At 38.2% G+C, this 23278-nt stretch overlaps 1 protein-coding gene and 1 long non-coding RNA gene across 4 annotated transcripts in view; one reads left to right on the top strand and one right to left on the bottom strand.

Moving 5' to 3' along the window:
- gucy1b1 (guanylate cyclase 1 soluble subunit beta 1) overlaps positions 1-23278 on the top strand; it is a 44622-nt gene that overhangs the window by 10713 nt on the left and 10631 nt on the right. For both annotated transcript variants that reach the window (XM_062027069.1, XM_062027070.1), the window contains exons 3-11: positions 2620-2720; positions 3522-3640; positions 5829-6026; positions 9831-10061; positions 10126-10242; positions 12865-12998; positions 14684-14881; positions 19170-19407; positions 19952-20092. In XM_062027069.1, coding sequence (XP_061883053.1) covers positions 2620-2720; positions 3522-3640; positions 5829-6026; positions 9831-10061; positions 10126-10242; positions 12865-12998; positions 14684-14881; positions 19170-19407; positions 19952-20092 — 1477 coding nt within the window. The remainder of the gene's footprint in view (positions 1-2619; positions 2721-3521; positions 3641-5828; positions 6027-9830; positions 10062-10125; positions 10243-12864; positions 12999-14683; positions 14882-19169; positions 19408-19951; positions 20093-23278) is intronic.
- The window catches only part of LOC133634083 (uncharacterized), a 69504-nt gene that overhangs the window by 37853 nt on the left and 8373 nt on the right, over positions 1-23278 (bottom strand). For both annotated transcript variants that reach the window (XR_009821873.1, XR_009821874.1), the window contains exons 2-3: positions 14724-14852; positions 10111-10230 (exon numbers count right to left, since the gene is read on the bottom strand). This is a non-coding gene — a long non-coding RNA (uncharacterized LOC133634083). The remainder of the gene's footprint in view (positions 1-10110; positions 10231-14723; positions 14853-23278) is intronic.

Raw genomic sequence — 23278 nt, 5'->3', positions numbered from 1 at the left:
TTTATACAATTACTCAATTAATCGAACAAACTAATCAACAGATTACTCAAATACAAAACTAATCGGTAGCTGCAGCGGCTGTATTATCTTCGATTTTACAGCATTCTCTTCAACAAAAGTGTGTGTGCAAAAGCATTTGTTGTCCACTGCAGATCTGTTAGATAAGAGTATAAAATATCGTCACGTCAGCAGAATGACTGTTCACAAAGCCCTTTACAAGTGTCTACAAAACAGCATTATATACCTTACATACAAGACGCACAATGTGGCTTAGCAACTCTTTTTCTCTCTCGAACTGACAGCCCCCAATAGCCCAAACGCTAATTCACAGCTCATATCAATAGTCCAGTCGCTACACTATCATACATAAGATTTATTATTGTCTATTCTCCAATGTCTCTGGCAAAAGTCACAAGCAAATGTGCAAGAAAGGATTAGTTTTTATATCAATTTTGGCTATGTCGATAACAGTGGCGTTACAACATTAACAAAGGCCGGCGGATTGATACAAATATCGACAGTAACGATAACAAGTAGAATAACATATTTGGTCAATACTACAGTGTTTATATCGATATTTTTCATGTTTTTTGTTATTGTTTACAAAGTCAAAAAATAAGTCCCTGGAACAGGAAGACAAATGATTTAAATCAGAGTCTGATTATAATTCTGATTACAACTGTGATCAAAAATTAGATCCTTCAATGATCTTGAAAATGTTAAGTATCATTATCAGCCATCAGCATTGGTGTGACCAATATTGGCCGTGTAACTAGTACATTTGTAATATATCCCAAAACTGATGTAAATTATCCAAACAACAGAAGACTAAGTGTGTATTACATTTTAACAGTAGTGTAGATAGAACCATGTTACAACAGAAAGTAACCACTTATGAACATTAAATTTGCTAGTAGATTAGTATTAGTTTTGAGAAAATAATACAACTCAAAATAATGCAATATGTTACCATGAATTGATTAACGTGGACCCCGACTTAAACAAGTTGAAAAACTTATTCAGGTGTTACCATTTAGTGGTCAATTGTACGGAATATGTACTGTACTGTGCAATCTACTAATACAAGTTTCAAATCAATCAATCAATATGTTTGCAGCTAGATTAGGAGCCTTTGTAATAATATATATCAACATATAGATTTTAGGCCATATCGCCCATGCCTGCTATAAATATAATAAGGTGGTGATCTTTATTGGCAATGAAAATACCTTAGGTTGAAAAAAATCCTATTTTCATCATTGTTGTATTCATTGATGATTACAAATGTATTCATAATTCAGGGTTAGATCTTTGAATACCTTATTATATTTGTGAGTATTTTTTCAACTAGTGAATGGATTGGAATTGAATTGAAGTAGTTTTTGAACATCTCAAGTCTCAACAAACTTAGACCAAGACTGTAAAGCAGATTCAATATCCCCAAGGTTAACTTGGGCAAGCAATGCAGGTCATTGACTTAGATAAAAATAATGTATCTCATTGTGGTACAAAGAGAATTCACTTGTTGCATATTTGCAAAAACTGATGGAAAAACTTGAAGATTCCTGCAAAAAAATCAGTGCAGATGGAACAGCTTCTAAATGTGTTGCTCTTGAGCGCCTCCTCTTTTATTATCAGCTACAAACACAGTTTAATGTCAACATGACATTTTTAGCACACTGGGATATTCGGCTCTATATATCGTGCCCTGAACCTGCCATGACCTTATATAAAATTACAAAAAATAAAACAGAACCAAAAAAGAAGACCAGCAGCTGTCTTGTGTTAATGTTTTCTAAGATGTTATTCTTTAGTTGTCGGCGACGGCTCCGTGCAGACATATCTTACTGATATATAATGTACAACTCACTTATCACCCTCGTCCTCTTTCTCAACTTCTATCGGATGACTAATTGAAAAATTAATCCACATTTTCCGTGCAAAGCCTTATACGGCCTGGTATGTTTTTTCAGCCGTTCCGGATTCTAATGAACCTGCCAACTATAAATCCTGTTTGTTATCTCAGCTAAGCAGCAGCTAATTACAACTTCATTGCATTTTCTATTCGATAAATGCGCTGTTAAATGTATAAATAAAGTGCATTGTGATACGCATGATTGCCTGGTGACTTAAAGCTGATTACAGCTCTAAGTGTAATCATCTTACAGTACTTTAGACTGTAAAATAAAAGTTAACGTATGTGAACTGTGAAGACACTTTCCATTAGATAGGTATGCCTGTTGCGTTTTACCATGTTGTCATTAGATTCATTTTACACACTTTTACTAATGCAAACATACTGGAAAAAGCTTTAAACTAATTGCACTTCCTTTTTTTTGTAATGGTACAAAAAGGGAATGGGTCCGGCACTTTTCTTCTTTCAGAGGTTGTATCAGATCCTCTACTAAGAGAGACGTCCACAATCCCGAGAATCACTTTTTGTTTGACATGTATTTTATACGACATCCTACATACAGTATGGCATCATCACACATCTAATTATCTGATTGCAGGACACCCTGTGGCAATATCCCAGTTCACTGGGTTGTGTATGAAAGGCACAGGCGGAAAATGACAGATTTAGCGAGACATTTGTGTAAAACGGAATTTTGTCTTCAGGAGGGAGGCTCAACTGGACATTGAAGGACAGTTCCTCGTTAGAATCATATACGACGATACCAAAACATACGATCTGGTTGCAGCTGCAAGCAAAGTTCTCAGTAAGTATTTGTTCTCTTACATGTTTGAGCCCAATTAACACAAAGTGATTTAAACTTCACCATTATAACATTAATAAGCCTGGATAATATTGCAGCTACAGAGCTATAACTACTTTCTGTGTTTATTAGTAGTGTACCTACAATGTGCAATAGTACACAGAGTGCTAAACCATATACAGAAGTACCTAAACTTACAAGCTTAATTGGTTCTATGATGGCGCTCTTACCTCAAAACACTTGTATCTCCCATTGAAATTAATTAAAAACAATTTAATTGGTCCTTGGTCCCCTCAAAAACAGCACAACTTTAAACATGTAACATGCATTTCAAAACTAAAAACAAACTTTTGGATGAGAAATATTGTATAAAAACAACACAATAGAATGTATTACTTGCAACCACAGTAAACATTTCCATGGTTGGAAAAACTAAGTTACATTGGTGTCTATAGCTAATGCTAGTGAGTAAAACCAGATATTTTGGGCAGATCTTACATTGTTCACTTTGGCATTTGTTACGGCAACTAACGGCAGGAATGCTTCCAACTTAAATATTTGCTTGTAACTTAGCATAACAATTAGTCGAGAGACAGCTCTTACCTCAAAGTACTCTTAAATTGAGGTACCACTGTATGTTACATTTCTACCACACCTTGGCTAACCTTTACATGTCAAATGATCACTATATCTGCCCATTGGGATTCATCCCACAATTTCTATGGATGAATATTGTATTGTATTATATCACAGGATATAGCCCTCCTCAGCTCCTGATTTTTTTTTTTTTTTTTTGGTTTCCAGAAATTGATGCTGGAGACATCCTACAGATGTTTGGGAAGATGTTCTTTGAGTTTTGCCAAGAGTCTGGATACGACACCATCTTGCGAGTGCTGGGCTCGAACGTCCGTGAATTCCTTCAGGTAAAAGGCTCGACTTTTTTGGATGCGAGGGACCTGATCCATTGGTGGGAGTTTATTGTTGTTTTGTAGAAAGGAGACTTTTACGAGTGTCACCTACTGTACAAAAAAGTGGTATTTACGTGACACCTTTTGAACTAACAATTGATTGCTAATTAGTTTGGACATTCACATTTGTTTACTTTAAACACAATGTATTGTTTTTCGTGGTAAAAAAGGGAGAGTGAGTTTACTGCGTCCTTTCAGCTAATTATGCAGGGATGCAGGACGCCTACCTAGCAACATCACTGCAATATAATAATTAAAGATGCATACATGTATAAGCAAATCGTAGCTCCTGAATCATAATCAAATTGTGAGGTGCCCATAAGATTCCCACCTCTAACTGTGTTTTTGACTTACTAGAGTCTTCTCTTTCTTTCTGGTAAAACATGACATCATTGTGGAACGTTGCAATGTTTCTTTACAAAACGACTGGCCTCCCATGCATATCCCAAACAGTCGTTTGTTTACTAATTCCTGCGGCCTGTGTGAATAGGCATCACTTTGAAAATGTTATCAACATCTTAATGGTAAGGTTTTAGAATAGGCAAAGCAAAAATGTTCAGGTAAACACTAGATCTACTAAGATCCAAATACCACGAGCTGAAAAGCGTGTGCAAACGAAAACAATTGCGTTTGCTATTAGTGGGCGTGAATATGCAATAAAATGTATACTGTAATATGTTTTTTTTTTACAAAGGAGATTCGTTAATAATACATCTGAAAAAACTAACCTCAATAAAAAAAACGTCAGCAGACACAAAAACGCATACATTTAATTTAAGTCATCCAGCAGTTGTAAAATTATAAAATTATATTGCTGAATTGACAATATGTCTGATATTTTTATGTTTGACAGTCCTTACGGGGACAGCGTGGCTTGGTTGGTAGAGCGGCCGTGCCAGCAACCTGAGGGTTCTTGATTACAATCCGTTGTGTCCTTGAGCAAGACACTTCACCCTTGTTCCTGATGGGTTGTGGTTAGGGCCTTGCATGGCAGCTCCCGCCATCAGTGTGTGAATGGGTGAATGTGGAAATAGTGTCAAAGCGCTTTGAGTACCTTGAAGGTAGAAAAGCGCTATACAAGTATGATCCATTTACCATTACTTATATGTTGGCAGGCACAAGTAGGACTGAACTGCAGAGCAATCGCTTCCTTTCTAACAGCCGTTTGTGTGACTGTGTCAACTTGCACATACTTTTTAAACGCGCTAAATAAAGACGCTCGCCGTTGTGTTTTAGTCTTGATTAATCAAACTGCGTGTGCAGAATAATTATATCTGCATCTTCTTCTCCCAGTATTGTAGGGGTGTTCTGATGATCAGCATACACTACCGTTCAAAAGTTTGGGGTCACATTGAAATGTCCTTATTTTTGAAGGAAAAGCACTGTACTTTTCAATGAAGATAACTTTAAACTAGTCTTAACTTTAAAGAAATACACTCTATACATTGCTAATGTGGTAAATGACTATTCTAGCTGCAAATGTCTGGTTTTTGGTGCAATATCGACATAGGTATATAGAGGCCCATTTCCAGCAACTATCACTCCAGTGTTCTAATGGTACAATGTGTTTGCTCATTGGCTCAGAAGGCTAATTGATGATTAGAAAACCCTTGTGCAATCATGTTCACACATCTGAAAACAGTTTAGCTCGTTACAGAAGCTACAAAACTGACCTTCCTTTGAGCAGATTGAGTTTCTGGAGCAACACATTTGTGGGGTCAATTAAACGCTCAAAATGGCCAGAAAAAGAGAACTTTCATCTGAAACTCGACAGTCTATTCTTGTTCTTAGAAATGAAGGCTATTGCACAAAATTGTTTGGGTGACCCCAAACTTTTGAACGGTAGTGTATATTCTGCACATTCATGAAGACAAACACGTTAAATGGATCATGCTCCTTCTGCTCGTCAAAGAGACACAGTCCTCTTTGAACACGTTTACTAGATCAGCTTTGCATGTGCTATCAAGTTTGCACATGTTTTCGAACACGCAAACCTCTAGTAGATCAGGCCTTAGGTTGCTGTCATGTAATTGCACTTCAGTTTTGTAGCCCGATAATTGTCATAAAGTACTGTACAATTTTCCCTTCCGTTGTCAGAAGAACTGAGTGATTTTAAATGCATTGTATTTGCGATGATCCTCAGAATCTGGACGCCCTTCACGACCACCTGGGAACCATCTATCCAGGAATGAGGGCTCCCTCTTTCCGTTGCACCGACGCAGAGAAGGGCAAGAATCTTATCCTTCACTACTACTCGGAAAGAGAAGGCCTGCAGGACATTGTGATTGGCATCATTAAAACGGTCGCACAGCAAATACATGGAACAGAGATAGAGATGAAGGTTTGCCATTGTACATGCTGTTCTTCTTCATCTGCTGTGATCAAATTCACAGGGCAAGAAGACCAAACTGGTCGAGAGATGCGCTATGCCAGATAAGCAGATTTTTTTTGGCTAATATCTCTGACAAAGAGGATATTTTTAGATCTAAGTAACAAGGAGTCTTTTCAGGATGCTTCTAGTGTCATCCATCATCTATTACAACCATTTGTAGGTGGGTGATTAAGTGTGAGTGGGCGTACTCACACTGAGCAAATTCTACCATGCCTACCCACTTTACGGCCAAAGTGCGGTACGTTTGGTTAGTGTGAGCATATTAAATTGCACTAAGGCACGGAATGCTTCCTCTCTTTAAGCACGATTAAAAGAGGTGATTTAGGGTCCGCACAACACAATTGCATGCACACGGGCGTTGTAGCGTAGTCATAAGTCCCTGTTGGTTCAGTATATTTTTACACTGATACCATGTAAATAAACAGACAATATTATGTCAGAGTTATTTTACTAAAAACTAAGATAATGAAATACAAAGCAATAATATACAAAACGATATGATTTGAACACAAAGTGTACCGAATTGTTCTTAAAAAGTCAGGCTTTTGTCCCAATATCCAACAGTCAGAAAGTTGTTCTCTCAGTAGATGATGAATTCATAAGGGTCAGATGATTCCTTTTGTCCATTTTAGCTGTGAATAACAATATATACAAAACCCAAAACCAGTGAAGTTGGCACGTTGTGTAAATCGTAAATACAAACAGAATACAATGATTTGCAAATCTTTTACAACTTATATTCAATTGACTACACTGCAAAGACAAGATATTTAATGTCCGAACTGAGAACCTTAATTTTTTTTGCAAATAATCATTAACTTAGAATTTAATGGCAGCAACACGTTGCAAAAAAGTGGGCACAGGGGCATTTTTACCACTGTGTTACATCGCTTTTCCTAAATGTTTGGGAACTGAGGAGACTCATTTTTTAAGCTTTTCAGGTGGAATTATTTCCTATTCTTGCTTGATGTACAGCTTAAGTTATCCAACGGTCTGGGGTCTCCATTGTCGTATTTGATGCTTCATAATGCGCCACACATTTTCAATGGGAGACAGGTCAGGACTACAGGCAGGCCAGTCTAGTACCCGCACTCTTTTACTACGAAGCCATGCTGTTGTAACACGTGCAGAATGTGGCTTGGCATGTCTTGCTGAAATAAGCAGGGGCGTCCATGAAAAAGACGTTGCTAGGATATGTTGCTCCAGAATCTGTATGTACCTGTCAGCATTAATGGTGCCTTCACAGATGTGTAAGTTACCCATGAACTTTGTGCCTATAACAGTCCGGATGGTTCTTTTCCCCTTTGGTCCGGAGGACACGACATCCACAGTTTCCAAAAACAATTAGAAATGTGGACTCGTCAGACCACAGAACAGTTTTCCACTTTGCATCAGTCCATCTTAGATGAGCTCGGGCCAAGCGAAGCCGGCCGCGTTTCTGGGTGTTGTTGATAAATGGCTTTCGCTTTGCATAGTAGAGTTTTAACTTGCACTTAAAGATGTAGCGACAGACTGAAGTTACTGACAGTGGTTTTCTGAAGTGTTCCTGAGCCCATGTGGTGATATCCTTTACACACTGATGTCGGTTTTTGATGCAGTACTGCCTGAGGACACGGGCATTGCCGCTTACGTGCAGTGATTTCTCCAGATTCTCAGAACCTTTTGTTGATTTTATGAACCGTAGATGGTGAAATCCCTAAATTCCTTGCAATAGCTCGTTGAGAAATGTTGTTCTTAAACTGTTGGACAATTTGCTCACGCATTTGTTCACAAAGTGGTGACCTTCGCCCCATCCTTGTTTGTGAATGAATGAGCATTTCATGGAAGCTGCTTTTATACCTAAACATGGCAAAAACTTGTTCCTAATTAGCCTGTTCACCTGCCACTTGTGCCAGCTTTTTTGAAACATGTTGCAGGCATCAAAATCGAAATGAGCCAATATTTGCAAAAAATTAAAAAGTTTACCAGTTCAAACGTTAAGTATCTTGTCTTTGCAGTGTATTCAATTAAATATAAGTTGAAAAGGATTTGCAAATCATTGTAATCTGTTTTTATTTACGATTTACACAACGTGCCAACTTCACTGGTTTTGGGTTTTGTAAATAATAAATATCAGTGTTTATCTCACGCCGACCACTTCTCGTAGCTTTGCGTATCAAAATGAAATTTGTAAAAAATAAACAACATTAGACTGCATATACTTTAAAAACTGCGGCTGAGTAAAAACACTGCAAGATAGTTCCACTGATCAGCGTTCTTCAGCACACCAAAGTTTTGCAAATCGAAAGTTTATTTCGTTCTTCTTTCTCTTTGTTATCAAGTTCGTTGTAATAGAAATGCACAAGAAATAAGATATAAACAAGTCGTCTAGCATTCTGTAATGGCGATTCTGTGTTCGAAAAAGTTTTAGGAATGCCTCCAAATGTGTTCAACCAATCAGCGTTCGACAGCACAGCCCGCCTCCAATAGGGTTCCAGGAACCTTCCAAAAATCTCACCTAGCTGGCAGGAACTAAAAAAGTTCCTGAAGAACTAAATATACCCGAGTAGTTTTTGGTGGAAACATAGGGGGAACTTTGTAAATGGGAAATATCCTGTAAAAGTTCCTGCTGTGGAAAAGGGCCTATAGAATTGCAGGTATGGGACTGCGCCTTGATACTAAATAACACTAAAAGTCAAACTCACTCATGTGCGTAATCAAGACAGACACAACATTTGCGATGAAAGTGACGTCCATTTGTTTCAGTTCCAATAATTGCTTATTTCAATAAATTATTTTAATTGCCACTGTTCATTACTGACAAGGACAGCTCAAGCGTCATTGTTCAGTAAAAGTGTGCACACACGGATTCACATAGGGACACAAGTGGGGTACCTGCGCACAAAACTACACCTTCAAAATAAAAGCATTGTCGTTTTCATGCGTAAATCAAACTTACAGCCTCGTAACGACTACTAGTGATAATAATGGTTAACGTCCTTCAACACAGGATGCTCTTAGTTCTGTCTTTTAGGCATTTTCTACGGATCATATATTTTTTCATTGTGTGTGTCAGTGTGTGGGGGGGGTTTAATGAAAGAACAGGAAAACGGCAGACGCTCCAAACGCTAGACCCATTCTCGGGAAATATTAGCCACGGTTGCTGTGGAAACAAGGTGCAAAGACAGCAGCCTGACATCAGCGTGCCTTATGCCAACACTGATTAATGTCATTGTCTGCACTTCTATTATCTGTATTCATATCCATTACAGTAGACTTGAGATTATTGATGCAATAATGCAGACTGCTCTAATACGTAATAATAACAATAACTAGAAAAATTCTCATAGATATTTTGAATGGACATATACTTGTTATGGCATTTTAGATTGATTTGGTGACATGTGGTCTCTGTCGTATTTTTCAAAATAAATGCTAATAGTGCTAATAATTAATATTTATTCAAGGAGAGTAAAGCCACGTTTCTACCAAGTGCATACCCTGTGAGCAGGAGTCTATCCAAGCCGAGTGCAGCCTGGGCTGATCACCGGTCACCTTACTTTTCTTCACCTTTGATTCATTTCACTAAAACATGGAGGAAAGTGGAATCCACAAGTGTACTGTAGTGTGCCGAAGCGTACCACTAAGACTGACACCCCAACAAACGGAGGAAGATATTTTGGAAACTTTTACAATCTTTAAATACTGTACCAGCCCGAAGAGTACCTCTTGTTTTGTAACACCATGAAGTTTCAGCTGAATATTTGACTTCAGATGATCCAGCCGAAAAGCGAGGAGTGCGACCACATCAAGTTCCTGATCGAGGAGAAGGACTCAGAGGAAGAGGCCTTCTACGAGGACCTTGACGGCTTTGAGGAGAATGGCACGCAGGAGACACGCATCAGCCCGTATACGTTTTGCAAGGCCTTTCCTTTCCACTTGATGTTCGACAAAGATCTGATGCTCACGCAGTGCGGCAACGCCATTTACCGAGTCCTGCCTCAGGTTAGCCTCACCTCATGATACCACAGTCTGTTTGACATATTTAAATTACCTCCTCTCTTTTCAGCTCCAGCCCGGCGCCTGCATCCTCCCTTCGGTGTTTTCCCTGGTCCGCCCGCACATTGACTTCGGCTACCACGGCATTCTTTCCCACATCAACACTGTCTTCGTCCTGCGAAGCAAGGTAATCGATGTAATATTTAGTGTCTTTAACAAAAAACAAAGACAAGTCGTGGCTAACTTTGTCCTTTTTGGGAACCTAACTCCTTTCCCATCAGTCTGAGATATAAAGAATATTACAATATTTACCAAACGTTGAATACAATTTCACATAATTGACAACATCGCATGTGTAATTAGACAAATTAACACTAAATGGGAGACCCAAACTCAAGAAATTTAAAATGGTTGTCTTGTCCTTTATAGAACCAGCAACCCAATCTGCTAACTCAAACGCTGAACACGTCACTATTAGACAGTAGACACGTATTACTTCTCCCAGCCAATCAGCAAAGAATGCATCTACATCAGAGGTCTTCAACAGGGGATCCGCGACCCCTAGGGTCAAGATCTGTATTGTTAGGCCGTCAGCTGTGGTCCGTATGAGCCGCAGAAGTATTCACTTTTCCACCACTTGTAGCAGTAATTACATTCTCAAACAACAGTTGATCAGTATGTTTTATTATCACAAAATCAATGTTTTGTTGTATACAAACTCAAGAAATAGCTTCCTGGACACAGGATGACTTTAAACGGGAACTGCAGTTGTTTTGGAAATTTGCCAAATCGTTCATAAATCCTAAGTAAGACAAGAACACATATGTTTTTCTTTTTTTTATGTTTGAAGTCGTAAAATATGGCAAGTACGAGGTGGCTAACAATGCAGCTAATGGAAATACACTGTTCCACCTATAAAGCCCTCTAAAAAAACATCCAAAAACTGCCAACAATACTCCATTTACATGCCGTGACCTGAATATTAACCAAGTATTAGCGATATTGTTATTATAAGCGCTAGCACAAACAAACTATTTTTAGTGGCACCGTGATCACAGAGAGCCAACTCGCTTTTGCTGCTATGTTGACACATTGAAACAGTGAGCTGCTACATCACCTCTGAGTTGGTAGACATAATTTTTAGATTATAAATCATGCCTCTCACCTGGAAAGTAGAAGGTTGTGGACATAAACCGAGAAGTTGCTGAACTTTATGATCCAATTTAGACCCAAAGATGACGAGAAAGACACAAAAAGACGCTCGTGTGCAGCACCTTTTTTTAATCTTTCGTGAAATCATAATCCAAATAGGAATATATAAACATCCTATCAGTTGGCATCCTAGTGAGAGCAGACATTGTACAGTAAGTGATTGTTTTATTATAGTCATAGTTTGTTTTTCTTGTTTAGCACTTAGCAATACTGCTACATCATGCCATAGTGTTTCACTAAAGTTGGATCTGTTTAAAACCTGGAGATCATCCTCCTTATATTCAGGCTAAAAAAATTTAAATTTATGTATCATAATTTGTCCCAAAGTAGTTTGTGTTGTTTCTCATGAAGTCTGCCATGATTAGTAGGTTTGTTGTTGTTGAAGGGAAAGGCAAACATTGTGATGTGTCTGTAAAATGAATGTGCCGCTGTATGCTTAAAATGAGCAAAATACGTAAATATTACATGTTATTGTGTATGTGCCTGTTACTACATTACATACTGTATATACCCACAGCATGTATATAAAACATGTTTCGATGTTTTTTAGAGTACTTTATAGACTTCCTTTGGCTCCATTGTTAACTGACTTTTGCCAATGTTTATTTACGATTTAGAATGCATAAACAAAGGAAAACGTGTGTGTTTGGCTCAGATAAGGATTGTGAATGATATGCAAAATTCCCCAAAATAATGCAGTTCCTCTTCACATACAAAAAACTAATGATTTAAATCAGAGCCAATAGTAGTTTTTGCTTATGTTTAGGTATTTTGTTTTGTTGACTTTATTTTGCTCAAACTATTATATGTGATAAAGGGATTAGGAATAAGGAAAGTATTTCAATATTTAATTGATTTTGTTTCACCTAAATCATTCAATGATTGAAAATTTGAAGTATCAGTATCAGTATTGGTTGAACCAATATCCCCCCTGTAAACTACTTGGTATTGGATTGATACCCAAATTTGTTGTATCGCCCAAAACTAATATAAAGTATCGAAACAACAGAAGAATAAGTGTTTATTACATTTTAAAAGAAGTGTAGATAGAGCCATGTTACAACAAAAGGTTGAGAGTAAATTAGCAAGTAGATTAATAATAGCTTTTAAAGAAAATACTGCAACCGTAAATTACACAATAGGTTGCTTCATACATCAGCAACCAAATTAAGAGTCTTTGTAACACATTTTGAAATGGTTATATTGTCATTCATATCAATCAATCAATCAATGTTTATTTATATAGCCCTAAATCACAAGTGTCTCAAATATTATTATATATGTATATTGTGGCCCATCCCTAGTTTGAACTGAGAAGAGGGTGGGTCTCAATGATCGAACGCAAGCGCCCACTAAGCGTCCACCTGACCGTGACATAAAGCAGCTCTAACAATCAAAAATGTCAACATCATTTTTCTGCCTGTTCTTGGAAAACAACGCTTTCACTCTACGTTCGCAGTGCCTGCTAGACCTGTTAGCAAAAAAAAAAGCCTTCAAATTTAAAAAAAGAATGAGATTTACTGGTGCCCCATTTTAGGGCGTGTTTTGTGAAGGAATATGCAATGAAATATTCATAAAGGTGGTCCAACCCTTGCAGGAGGGCCTGCTAAATGTGGAGACTGTGGAGAATGAGGACGAGCTGACGGGGGTGGAAATAAGCTGCCTGAGGTTGAAAGGACAGATGATTTATTTGCCCGAAGCGGAAAACATCCTTTTCCTTTGCTCGCCCAGGTGAGTCCACAGTGCACCTCCGCATTGTTTTTGGATGTTGAATGAGAAAATCTGCTGAGTTTTTTTTTCTTAAGCACTCGACACATGTGCAGACACAGAGCAATGCACAAGCAATGAAACCTACAAAATACTGATCGTCTTCTGTTGTCACCTCCATTAGCCCCGCTGGCTCTTCTATAACCAATTTCTTGGGAGATATATCGGAAAGAAAAGAGCAGGGTTCAAGCAGCTGGCCCCTCACAAATAGAAGACACTTGTACAGCAGAGAGCAAGAGATTAGTCATTGGACTAGGTTGCTTCCCAACGGGAAATTCAATTAGTATGGGACTAAAACAGAGAGACTCGAAGCAGAAATAAGCACATTATAGCAGTAAAATAATGTGTGAGACAAATTAGTATTTAGCTTTTTTTTCTTGCAAAGTGTGATGAACCTGGACGATCTGACTCGAAGAGGCATATATATAAACATCCTATCAATTGGCATCCTAGTGAGAGCAGACATTGTACAGCATGTGATTGTTTGGGGCGGTATAGCTCGGTTGGTAGAGCGGCCGTGCCAGCAACTTGAGGGTTGCAGGTTCGATCCCCGCTTCCGCCATCCTAGTCACTTCCGTTGTGTCCTTGGGCAAGACACTTTACCCACCTGCTCCCAGTGCCACCCACACTGGTTTGAATGTAACTTAGATATTGGGTTTCACTATGTAAAGCGCTTTGAGTCACTTGAGAAAAAGCGCTATATAAATGTAATTCACTTCACTTCACTTCACTTTATTATAGTCGTAGTTTGTTTTTCTTGTTTAGCACTTAGCAATACTGCTACATCATGCCATAGTGTTTCACTAAAGTTGGATCTGTTTAAAACCTGGAGATCATCCTCCTTATATTCAGGCTAAAAAAATTTAAGTTTATGTATCATAATTTGTCCCAAAGTAGTTTGTGTTGTTTCTCATGAAGTCTGCCATGATTAGTAGGTTTGTTGTGGTTGAAGGGAAAGGCAAACGTTGTGATGTGTCTGTAAAATGAATGTGCCGTTGTATGCCTAAAATGAGCAAAATACATACTGTAAATATTACATGTTATTATGTATGTGCCTGTTACTACATTACATATATACCCACAGCATGTATATAAAACATGTTTCGATGTTTTTCAGAGCACTTTATAGACTACCTTTGGCTCCATTGTTAACTGACTTTTGCCAATGTTTATTTACGATTTAGAATGCATAAACAAAGGAAAACATGTGTGTTTGTCTCAGATAAGGATTGTGAATGATATGCAAAATTCCCCAAAATAATGCAGTTCCCCTTCACATACAAAAAAACAAAGGATTTAAATCAGAGCCAATAGTAGTTTTTGCTTATGTTTAGTTATTTTGTTTTGTTGACTTTATTTTGCTCAAACTATTATATGTGATAAAAGGGATTAGGAATGAGGAAATTACAAACCCCGTTTCCATATGAGTTGGGAAATTGTGTTGGATGTAAATATAAACAGAATACAATGATTTGCAAATCCTTTTCAACCCATATTCAATTGAATGCACTACAAAGACTAGGTTGCTTCCCAACGGGAAATTCAATTAGTATGGGACTAAAACAGAGAGACTCGAAGCAGAAATAAGCGCATAATAGCAGTAAAATAATGTGTGAGACAAATTAGAATTAAGCTTTTTTTTCTTGCAGTGTGATGAACCTGGACGATCTGACACGAAGAGGCCTGTACCTGAGTGACATTCCGCTCCACGATGCCACGCGGGACCTGGTGCTGCTGGGCGAGCAGTTTCGTGAGGAGTACAAGCTGACTCAGGAGCTGGAGATCCTAACCGACCGCCTGCAGCATACACTCCGGGCCCTGGAGGATGAGAAGAAGAAGACAGACAGGTTGGACTATTTCTCATTTCTATTCATAGCGGATGACACTGTCGACTATTAAGCAAACCGTTATGTCACAATACTTATGACTATACATGTTAAAGTCTCCCATTTGTATCGCAGTTGCTCTTAACTTTTTATATTACATCTTTTTTTTGTGTTTAGGACTGCTATTGTGATTGTTTTTTTAATTCACTAAAACGCTGAAGTGTCAGAATCTTTTGATTCTCTGTGAGTCTGACCTTCCACTGAATGGTAAGCATCATTAATTTAGCACTGCAGCACGAGAGCACATATTGACTTTTAGAAAAAATGTGTGAATGTGTGTATTATCATTCTCTGTAGGGCTGTGAATCTTCTGGCACCACACGATTCGATTTGATTCTTGGGTGTAACGATACGATCTAGAATCGATTCTCGATAGGAAAAGCTTTGATTCAGAATCGGTTCTCGATTCAAAACGATTTTCGATTCAAGATCAATACTTTTTTAATAACATTGGTTCTATTATTAACTACATTCCTCCATAGAACAGATAACAGCTCTGATCATTTTTATATTACATAAAAGAAAACTAGTTTTGTTTAACAAAATTCTACCCAAACAATTAATAAAGTCAAATACAAACAAGGCAACATGAGAGATTTCCAACACTTCTCTTTTCTAAAGTAAATCTGTACGGCAGATATGGGCATCTACATCAACAGTATAATTTGCCTGGACAGGACAGATGAAAAAAAAACAATTTTTAATTAAAAAAATTATATATATATGTGTGTGTGTGTGTGTATATATATATATATATATATATATATATATATATATATATGTATATGTATGTATATATGTGTATATATATGTATATGTATATGTATGTATATATGTGTATATATATATGTATAAGTATACATATGTATGTATATTTTTTTATATATATATATATATATATATATACACATATGTATATATATATACAGTATATATATATGTGTGTATGTGTATATATGTATATATATATAGATATATATAGATATATATATATAGATATATATATCTATATATATATATCTATATATATATATCTATATCTATCTATCTATCTATCTATCTATCTATCTATCTATCTATCTATATATATATATATATATATATATATATATATATATATATATATATATATATATATATATATATATATATATATATATAAATATATATATATATGTATGTATGCACATTTGTCAATAGACAAGTATCAAATAAATATAGTTACATATTACTTACACATCCAAAGTCTCTAAAGCAAGAGCATATTAGAAAAGAACCAGTAACAAAAGTGCATCATTCGAGCTTAATTAACCTAATTAAAGGCCTACTGAAATGAATTTTTTTTATTTAAACGGGGATAGCAGATCTATTCTATGTGTCATACTTGATCATTTCGCGATATTGCCATATTTTTGCTGAAAGGATTTAGTATAGAACAACGACGATAAAGATTGCAACTTTTGGTATCTGATAAAAAAAAGGCTTGCCCCTACCGGAAGTAGCGTGACGTAGTCAGTTGAACATACCGTATTTCCTTGAATAGCCGCAGGGGCGCTAATTAATTTAAAACCTCTTCTCACTCCTGCGGTTACCAAAACCATGCGGAATGAGCAAGCATGCTCTAATTATTTTAAAACCTCTTCTCACTCCGGCGCATACCTTATCATTAAAAACACATTTAATAAAAAAAACGTTATTATGATCTTACCTTTACTTGTAGATGGGTCCATGTGCAGCTGCTTCTGATCAAAGGCAGTCTTTCTCATCTTTCTTCAATTTTAAAAGTCTCTGGAGATATTCCTTTAATTATTACCTCCTGCTTCGATTGAAAGTCCAGTTTAGAAAACGGTTTTATTTTAGATATGTAATCCTCCATGTTAAAAGTGCAAGCAAACAATTGCTGCATGCTTGCTGCTTGTTGTCTTCTTCTGCAGTACCTGTCTCCTGCAGTACTGGTAGTCGCAAGAAGGATCACTAGCGCCCTCTACCACCTGGAGGCGGGAGTCATTTAATGACTCATATTTGACCCGGCGGAAGTGCCAAGCATGCGCTAATTATTTTGCGAAACGAGTTTGACCCGGCTGTAATTCTAGGCAGGCGAATACTATATTCCCGGCGCCAATTCAAGGAAATACGGTATACGCAAAGTTCCCTATTGTTTACAATGATGGCCGCATGAAGTGAGAGAGATTCGGACCGAGAAAGTGACAATTTCCCCATTAATTTGAGCGAGGATGAAAGATTTGTGGATGAGTAAAGTGCAAGTGAAGGACTAGTGGGGAGTTGAAGCTATTCAGATAGGGAAGATGCTGTGAGAGCCGGGGGTGACCTGATATTCAGCTGGGAATGACTACAACAGTAAATAAACACAAGACATATATATACTCTATTAGCCACAACACAACCAGGCTTATATTTAAAATGCCACAAATTAATCCTGCATAAAAACACCTGCGTGTTTGTTATGCTAGCTCCTAGCTCCTATGCTAGCTCCTAGCTCCATAGAACACGCCAATACAATTCAAACACCTGATCAACACACACAATCACTCAGCCCAAAAGACCGTTCACCTAACCCAAGGTTCATAAAGCTTATATATTTTTAAAAAGTTACGTACGTGACGCGCACGTACGGTCAAGCTATCTAATGTTTAGCAGCCAAGGCTGCATACTCACGGTACCTGGTATTCAGCTGGGAATGACTAAAACAGTAAATAAACACAAGACATATATTTACTCTATTAGCCACAACACAACCAGGCTTATGTTTAATATGCCACAAATTAATCCTGCATAAAAACACCTGCGTGTTTGTTATGCTAGCTCCTATGCTAGCTCCTAGCTCCATAGAACACGCCAATACAATTCAAACACCTGATCAACACACACAATCACTCAGCCCAAAAGACAGTTCACCTAACCCAAGGTTCATAAAGCTTATATATTTAAAAAAAGTTACGTACATACGCAAAAAAAAGTTGCGCACATACGGTCAAGCGATCAAATGTTTAGAAGCCAAAGCTGCATACTCACAGTAGCACGTCTGCGTCTTTGTCATCCAAATCAAAGTAATCCTGGTAAGAGTCTGTGTTGTCCCAGTTCTCTACAGGCGTCTGTGTATCGAAGTCAAAAGTCCTCCTGGTTAGAGTCTCTGTTATCCGAGTTCTTCCATCTTGACTGCATCTTTCGGGAATGTAAACAAAGAAGCGCCGGCTGTGTACTGTTGTTGCTGACTACGTTCGAAAAATACGTCCATTTCGCACCGACAACTTTCTTCTTTGCTTGCTCAGCTTCCTTCTCCATAATGCAATGAACATGATTGCAACAGATTCACGAACACAGATGTCCAGAATACTGTGGAATTATGAAATGAAAACAGAGCTTTTTCGTATTGGCTTCAATGTGGAAGGCATACCCGTGTTCCCCGGTCTACGTCACGCGCATACGTCATCCGCAGAGGCGTTTCGAACCGGAAGTTTAGCGGCAAATTTAAAATGTCATTTTATAAGTTAACCCGGCCGTATTGGCATGTGTTATAATGTTAAGATTTCATCATTGATATATAAACTATCAGACTGCGTGGTCGGTAGTAGTGGGTTTCAGTAGGCCTTTAATTCTTGTGACCACCAGGTGTCACTAAACAAATTGCTACTCCACTTCAGTTTAAAGACTGCATAAGTCTCTCATAAGGTTGGTGTTTTTGTCCCTACCATTGTTGTTTGAGTAATTTCAGGTCACACACTTTCTAACATTGCACCCTACAAAATAATAAAAGTATGTACTATGATTTGTGCTGATATCGGATCGGATTAACATCGGGTTTCATCGGGATGCCAGTTAGTATATCAGGTTTAATTTCTTTTATTTTGGGAAGACACACATTTCTGATGTTATTTTTCTCTTTCTGTTGTTAACGACTGTATGAAATTTTGTTTTGAAATGTGGAAGTCAAGCAGTGACAAGGGATGGATTGCGTTTGCTTTTTGGAAGTTTCCACCCAATAGAATTTTGTGTGTTTCAAAAGATGTGCTTGATACTGTAGTATTTGCTTTCGACAGACCACCATGTCCAACTGGTTACCATAGAAACACCACCCATCCAAATGCAGCTTGCATGTAGAAATGGCCAAAAGGTGGTGGGTGAGCAAATAAAGCTCGGATCCAAAAGGACAGCATCCCGTCTGGCCGTCGTTTGCGGCTCAACAACACACACTCACTCCTCCTCCCCCTTTTTCTTTGCTTCTTTGCAGATTGCTCTACTCCGTCCTGCCGCAATCTGTTGCCAACGAGCTGCGACACAAGCGTCCTGTACCGGCGAAGCGCTACGATAATGTCACCATCCTCTTCAGCGGCATCGTGGGCTTCAATGTCTTCTGCAGCAAGCACGCCTCTGCTGAGGGAGCCATCAAGATAGTCAACCTGCTCAATGATGTTTACACCCGCTTCGACATCTTGACAGACACTCGGAAGAACCCCTATGTATACAAGGTTAAAAGCATCACTTTTTTTAAACGAGGGGGGTAAAGACGAGCATGTCTTTTGTTTTACAGCAGCAATGTGTGACGCAATCGCCCTCACATAAGACTATTTATAGCCGTTGACTTGAGTTTTTCGCCACGGGAACGGTAGTACGGCGGCGTTCTAAACAATGCGGCTTTAGAGAGCGAGCACAGCACTTTGTACGCCTCACGCAGCAGATTTACACCCCAGGCTTTCAGACAAGAATGCACTTGAAGTAGTCAAACAGACCTCCTCCACTTCCAGCTTGGCTTCCATTGGCTTCATGCACTGACTGGGTCACCAAAAGAAGTAATATTTACTCTACAAGCTGAATGGCTTGGTGGTCCCACTATCTGAGGCCCCCGAATGTCTCAAAGCTGATGTAAGTGTTTGAGTGTTTATCTGCGAGCGTTTTGGGTTTATTTCTTGCTGCTGTGTGTATTTTGAGAAATCGGGAGGATTGCATGATGCACTTTGTAAAAAACAAAGCAAATAGTGCCACTGACTTAATGTGGGGGAATGTTGTGCACAGGTAGAGACGGTGGGTGACAAATACATGACGGTGAGCGGTCTGCCGGAGCCGTGCACACATCACGCCAAGTCCATCTGCCACCTGGCCCTCGACATGATGGAGATCGCTGGACAAGTCAAAGTAGATGAGGAGCCCGTACAGGTGAGATTAGAAGACAATGTGGACATGACTTACATAAGACACACTTTGACACAATGTAGATCTTTAAAGGGAAATGAACCATATTTGGTTTCCAGGTTTTGCCTGTCAAAAATGGACCTCATACTTGAACAATGTTATTTCTCCCAGACAGTCATAATAATGATAACAATTACATTTTAATGAGAGGAAACTACATGGGATGCATACGTGATTATTAGAAATACTTAGATAATGAGCCAAATTTTTTCCTATGAAATTAAAATCTAAAAGTAGGGCTGGGCGATATGGCTGAAAACGCTGAAAAAGTGTTTCATATCAGTCGATATCGATAAGAAATTATATTTTTTATGACTTATTGAAAAGAAGGACCAGGCAAAAAAAATATTAAATGTAAATATTTTTATTTTAAACTTTCCTCTGATTATAATCCCGTCAGATATCAAGGCAGAAAGGAAAGGAAATGTCAACACAACTAGGGCTGTCCGATATTATCGGACTGCCGATATTATTGGTAAATAAATGCTTTAAAATGTAATATCGGAAATTATCGGTATCGGTTTCAAAATTATCGGTATCGGTTTTAAAATGTAAAATTTAAGACTTTTTAAAATGCCGCTGTGTACACGGACGTAGGGAGAAGTACAGAGCGCCAATAAACCTTAAAGGCACTTCCTGTGCGTGCCGGCCCAGTCCCATAATATCTACGGCTTTTCACACACACAAGTGAATGCAAGGCATTGTTGGTCAACAGCCATACAGGTCACACTGAGGGTGGCCGTATAAACTACTTTAACACTGTTACAAATACGCGCCACACTGTGAACCCACACCAAACAAGAATGGCAAACACATTTCGGGAGAACATCCGCACCGTAACACAACATAAACACAACAGAACAAATACCCAGAACCCCTGCAGCACTAACTCTACCGGGACGCTAAAATATACACCCTCCCGCTACCCCTTACCCCCCCACACACACACCTCAACCCCCCACCCACCTCAACCTCCTCATGCTCTCAGGGAGAGCATGTCCCAAATTCCAAGCTGCTGTTTTGAGGCATGTTAAAAAAAATAATGCACTTTGTGACTTCAATAATAAATATGGCAGTGCCATGTTGGCATCTTTTTTGCCATAACTTGAGTTGATTTATTTTGGAAAACCTTGTTACATTGTTTAATGCATCCAGCGGGGCATCACAACAAAATTAGGCATAATAATGTGTTCATTCCACGACTGTATATATCGGTATCGGTTGATATCGGAATCTGTAATTAAGAGTTGAGGAATATCGGATATCTGCAAAAAAACCATTATCGGACATCCCTAAACACAATCATAGAAAACATTCAAATAGTGCAAAGTGTGAAAATGTAAACATAGAGAAACCTCTTACTAAACTAACTCAAACTATTTTCTGAAGGTTTAGTGCCAGGAATTTACAGCTGTGCTCTAAAGCAGTGGTCCCCAACCTTTTTGTAGCTGCGGACCGGTCAACGCTTGAAAATTTGTCCCACGGACCAGGGGGAAGGGGGTATTATTTTTTTTTATTTTTTTTAATTTTTTTTTTTTAATAAAGAAATACAATCATGTGTGCTTACGGACTGTATCCCTGCAGACTGTATTGATCTATATTGATATTTAGTGTATATATTGTGTTTTTTATGTTGATTTGATAAAAAATAAAAAATAAAAATTTTTTTTTAATTTCTTGTGCGGCCCGGTACCAATCGGTCCGTGCCCGGTGGTTGGGGACCACTGCTCTAAAGGGTGAGCATGGCTAAGGTGGTGTGGTATAACCAGTTTTGGTGGGGACAAGTGCCTTGCATAACTTACAGACCACCCTTGGTCTGACTACGATCCTTTTGAAAAAATCCAAAGAACTGCCATGCTGTGAGTTTTCCTGTTTTATCAAAACATTATTTGCTCTCTGCAGCATTCGTTTTTACTTTCTCTCCTCACTCCAAGCAAAGAATCAACCGTGAGCACAACAAGACGACGCAGCCAAACTTGATAGTTGATACTATTACCTGATTGGCTGTTAGCGTGTCACTCCCACTGATCAATGACCACTTCCTGCGTTGCTCGGTTAGCGAGCGCCTTTGTTCATGCAACCAACCTTGCTTCACAACTTCCTGTTTCTTGCACCGAAGAAAAATATATATATAATTGAAGATTTTATGTAACACATTTTTTATTGATATTATGTGTCTATCCCGATACATATTGATATTGTTTCATCGCTCAGCCCTATCTAAAGTAATGCAAGTATTTTTCAGCAGGTAAACTTTAAAAAAAATGTTTTTTTTAGATATTTCAGTAAGTACCTCAAAAATTATGAAGTAGATCCAAAAGAAAATGTGTTAAAAACTCTGCTCAGTTTTGACTGACACTGTCACAGAGGTATTTATTTTCTATTAAAATGTTCATTATTGTGGTTGTGCACACTGTTTACTGGCGTCATCTTGCAGTCCACACATATCTCTAATGTGTGACTGCCATCTACTGGTCCCACTTATCATTACGCCATGTACCGAATAAAATAGCTTTCGAGGTCGGTAAGCACAACCAAAATTATTCCGTACATTAGGCACAACGGGTAATAAGGCGCACTGTCGATTTCTGAGAAAATGAAAGAATTTTAAGTGTGCCCTATAGTCCGAAGAAAAAGGTACAAGTTTTTTAGCATTAGATTAAACATTTGTTTTACATCTATAAATTTAAGAAGTGTACCTTTGACAGATCATCTGCTTGTTTTAATACTATCAATTTAGGACAGCACAATTTGCTTCATGCAAATATTTATTTAACGTTAGGACTTTCAAATCAGCTCAACACAAAATGACACAAACACTCTTTTACCGTCACACACACTATCACTCACACATACAAAGATACTCTTTCAGACATGCTTACCACTTCTGACACAGGCTCACTTTAAAAACAAACCTACCGTACTATAAATGGAAAAAAAAGGTTATCTGCATTGGCGAACAGGCATTTTGGACATGTCTTGCGACTTCTTTTCAGAAGAGCCGACGGGTCTTGTGGGGCTTGCCTTGCCATTCAGTGTGCCCTTTTCTTTGTCCATTTTTTCTCCGCATTTGTTACCGCTTGTGGCGCCTGCGCGTTTTGCCCACTCTGCCATTAGGGAGATGGTTACACATGATTAGGGTTGGTCATC

The sequence above is a fragment of the Entelurus aequoreus genome, linkage group LG18 (genome assembly GCF_033978785.1).
Source record: "Entelurus aequoreus isolate RoL-2023_Sb linkage group LG18, RoL_Eaeq_v1.1, whole genome shotgun sequence".
In the NCBI taxonomy this organism is placed as follows: Eukaryota; Metazoa; Chordata; class Actinopteri; order Syngnathiformes; family Syngnathidae; genus Entelurus; species Entelurus aequoreus.
The sequence above is the reverse complement of the archived record's forward strand: the minus strand, read 5'-3'. Positions and strand labels throughout refer to the sequence as shown.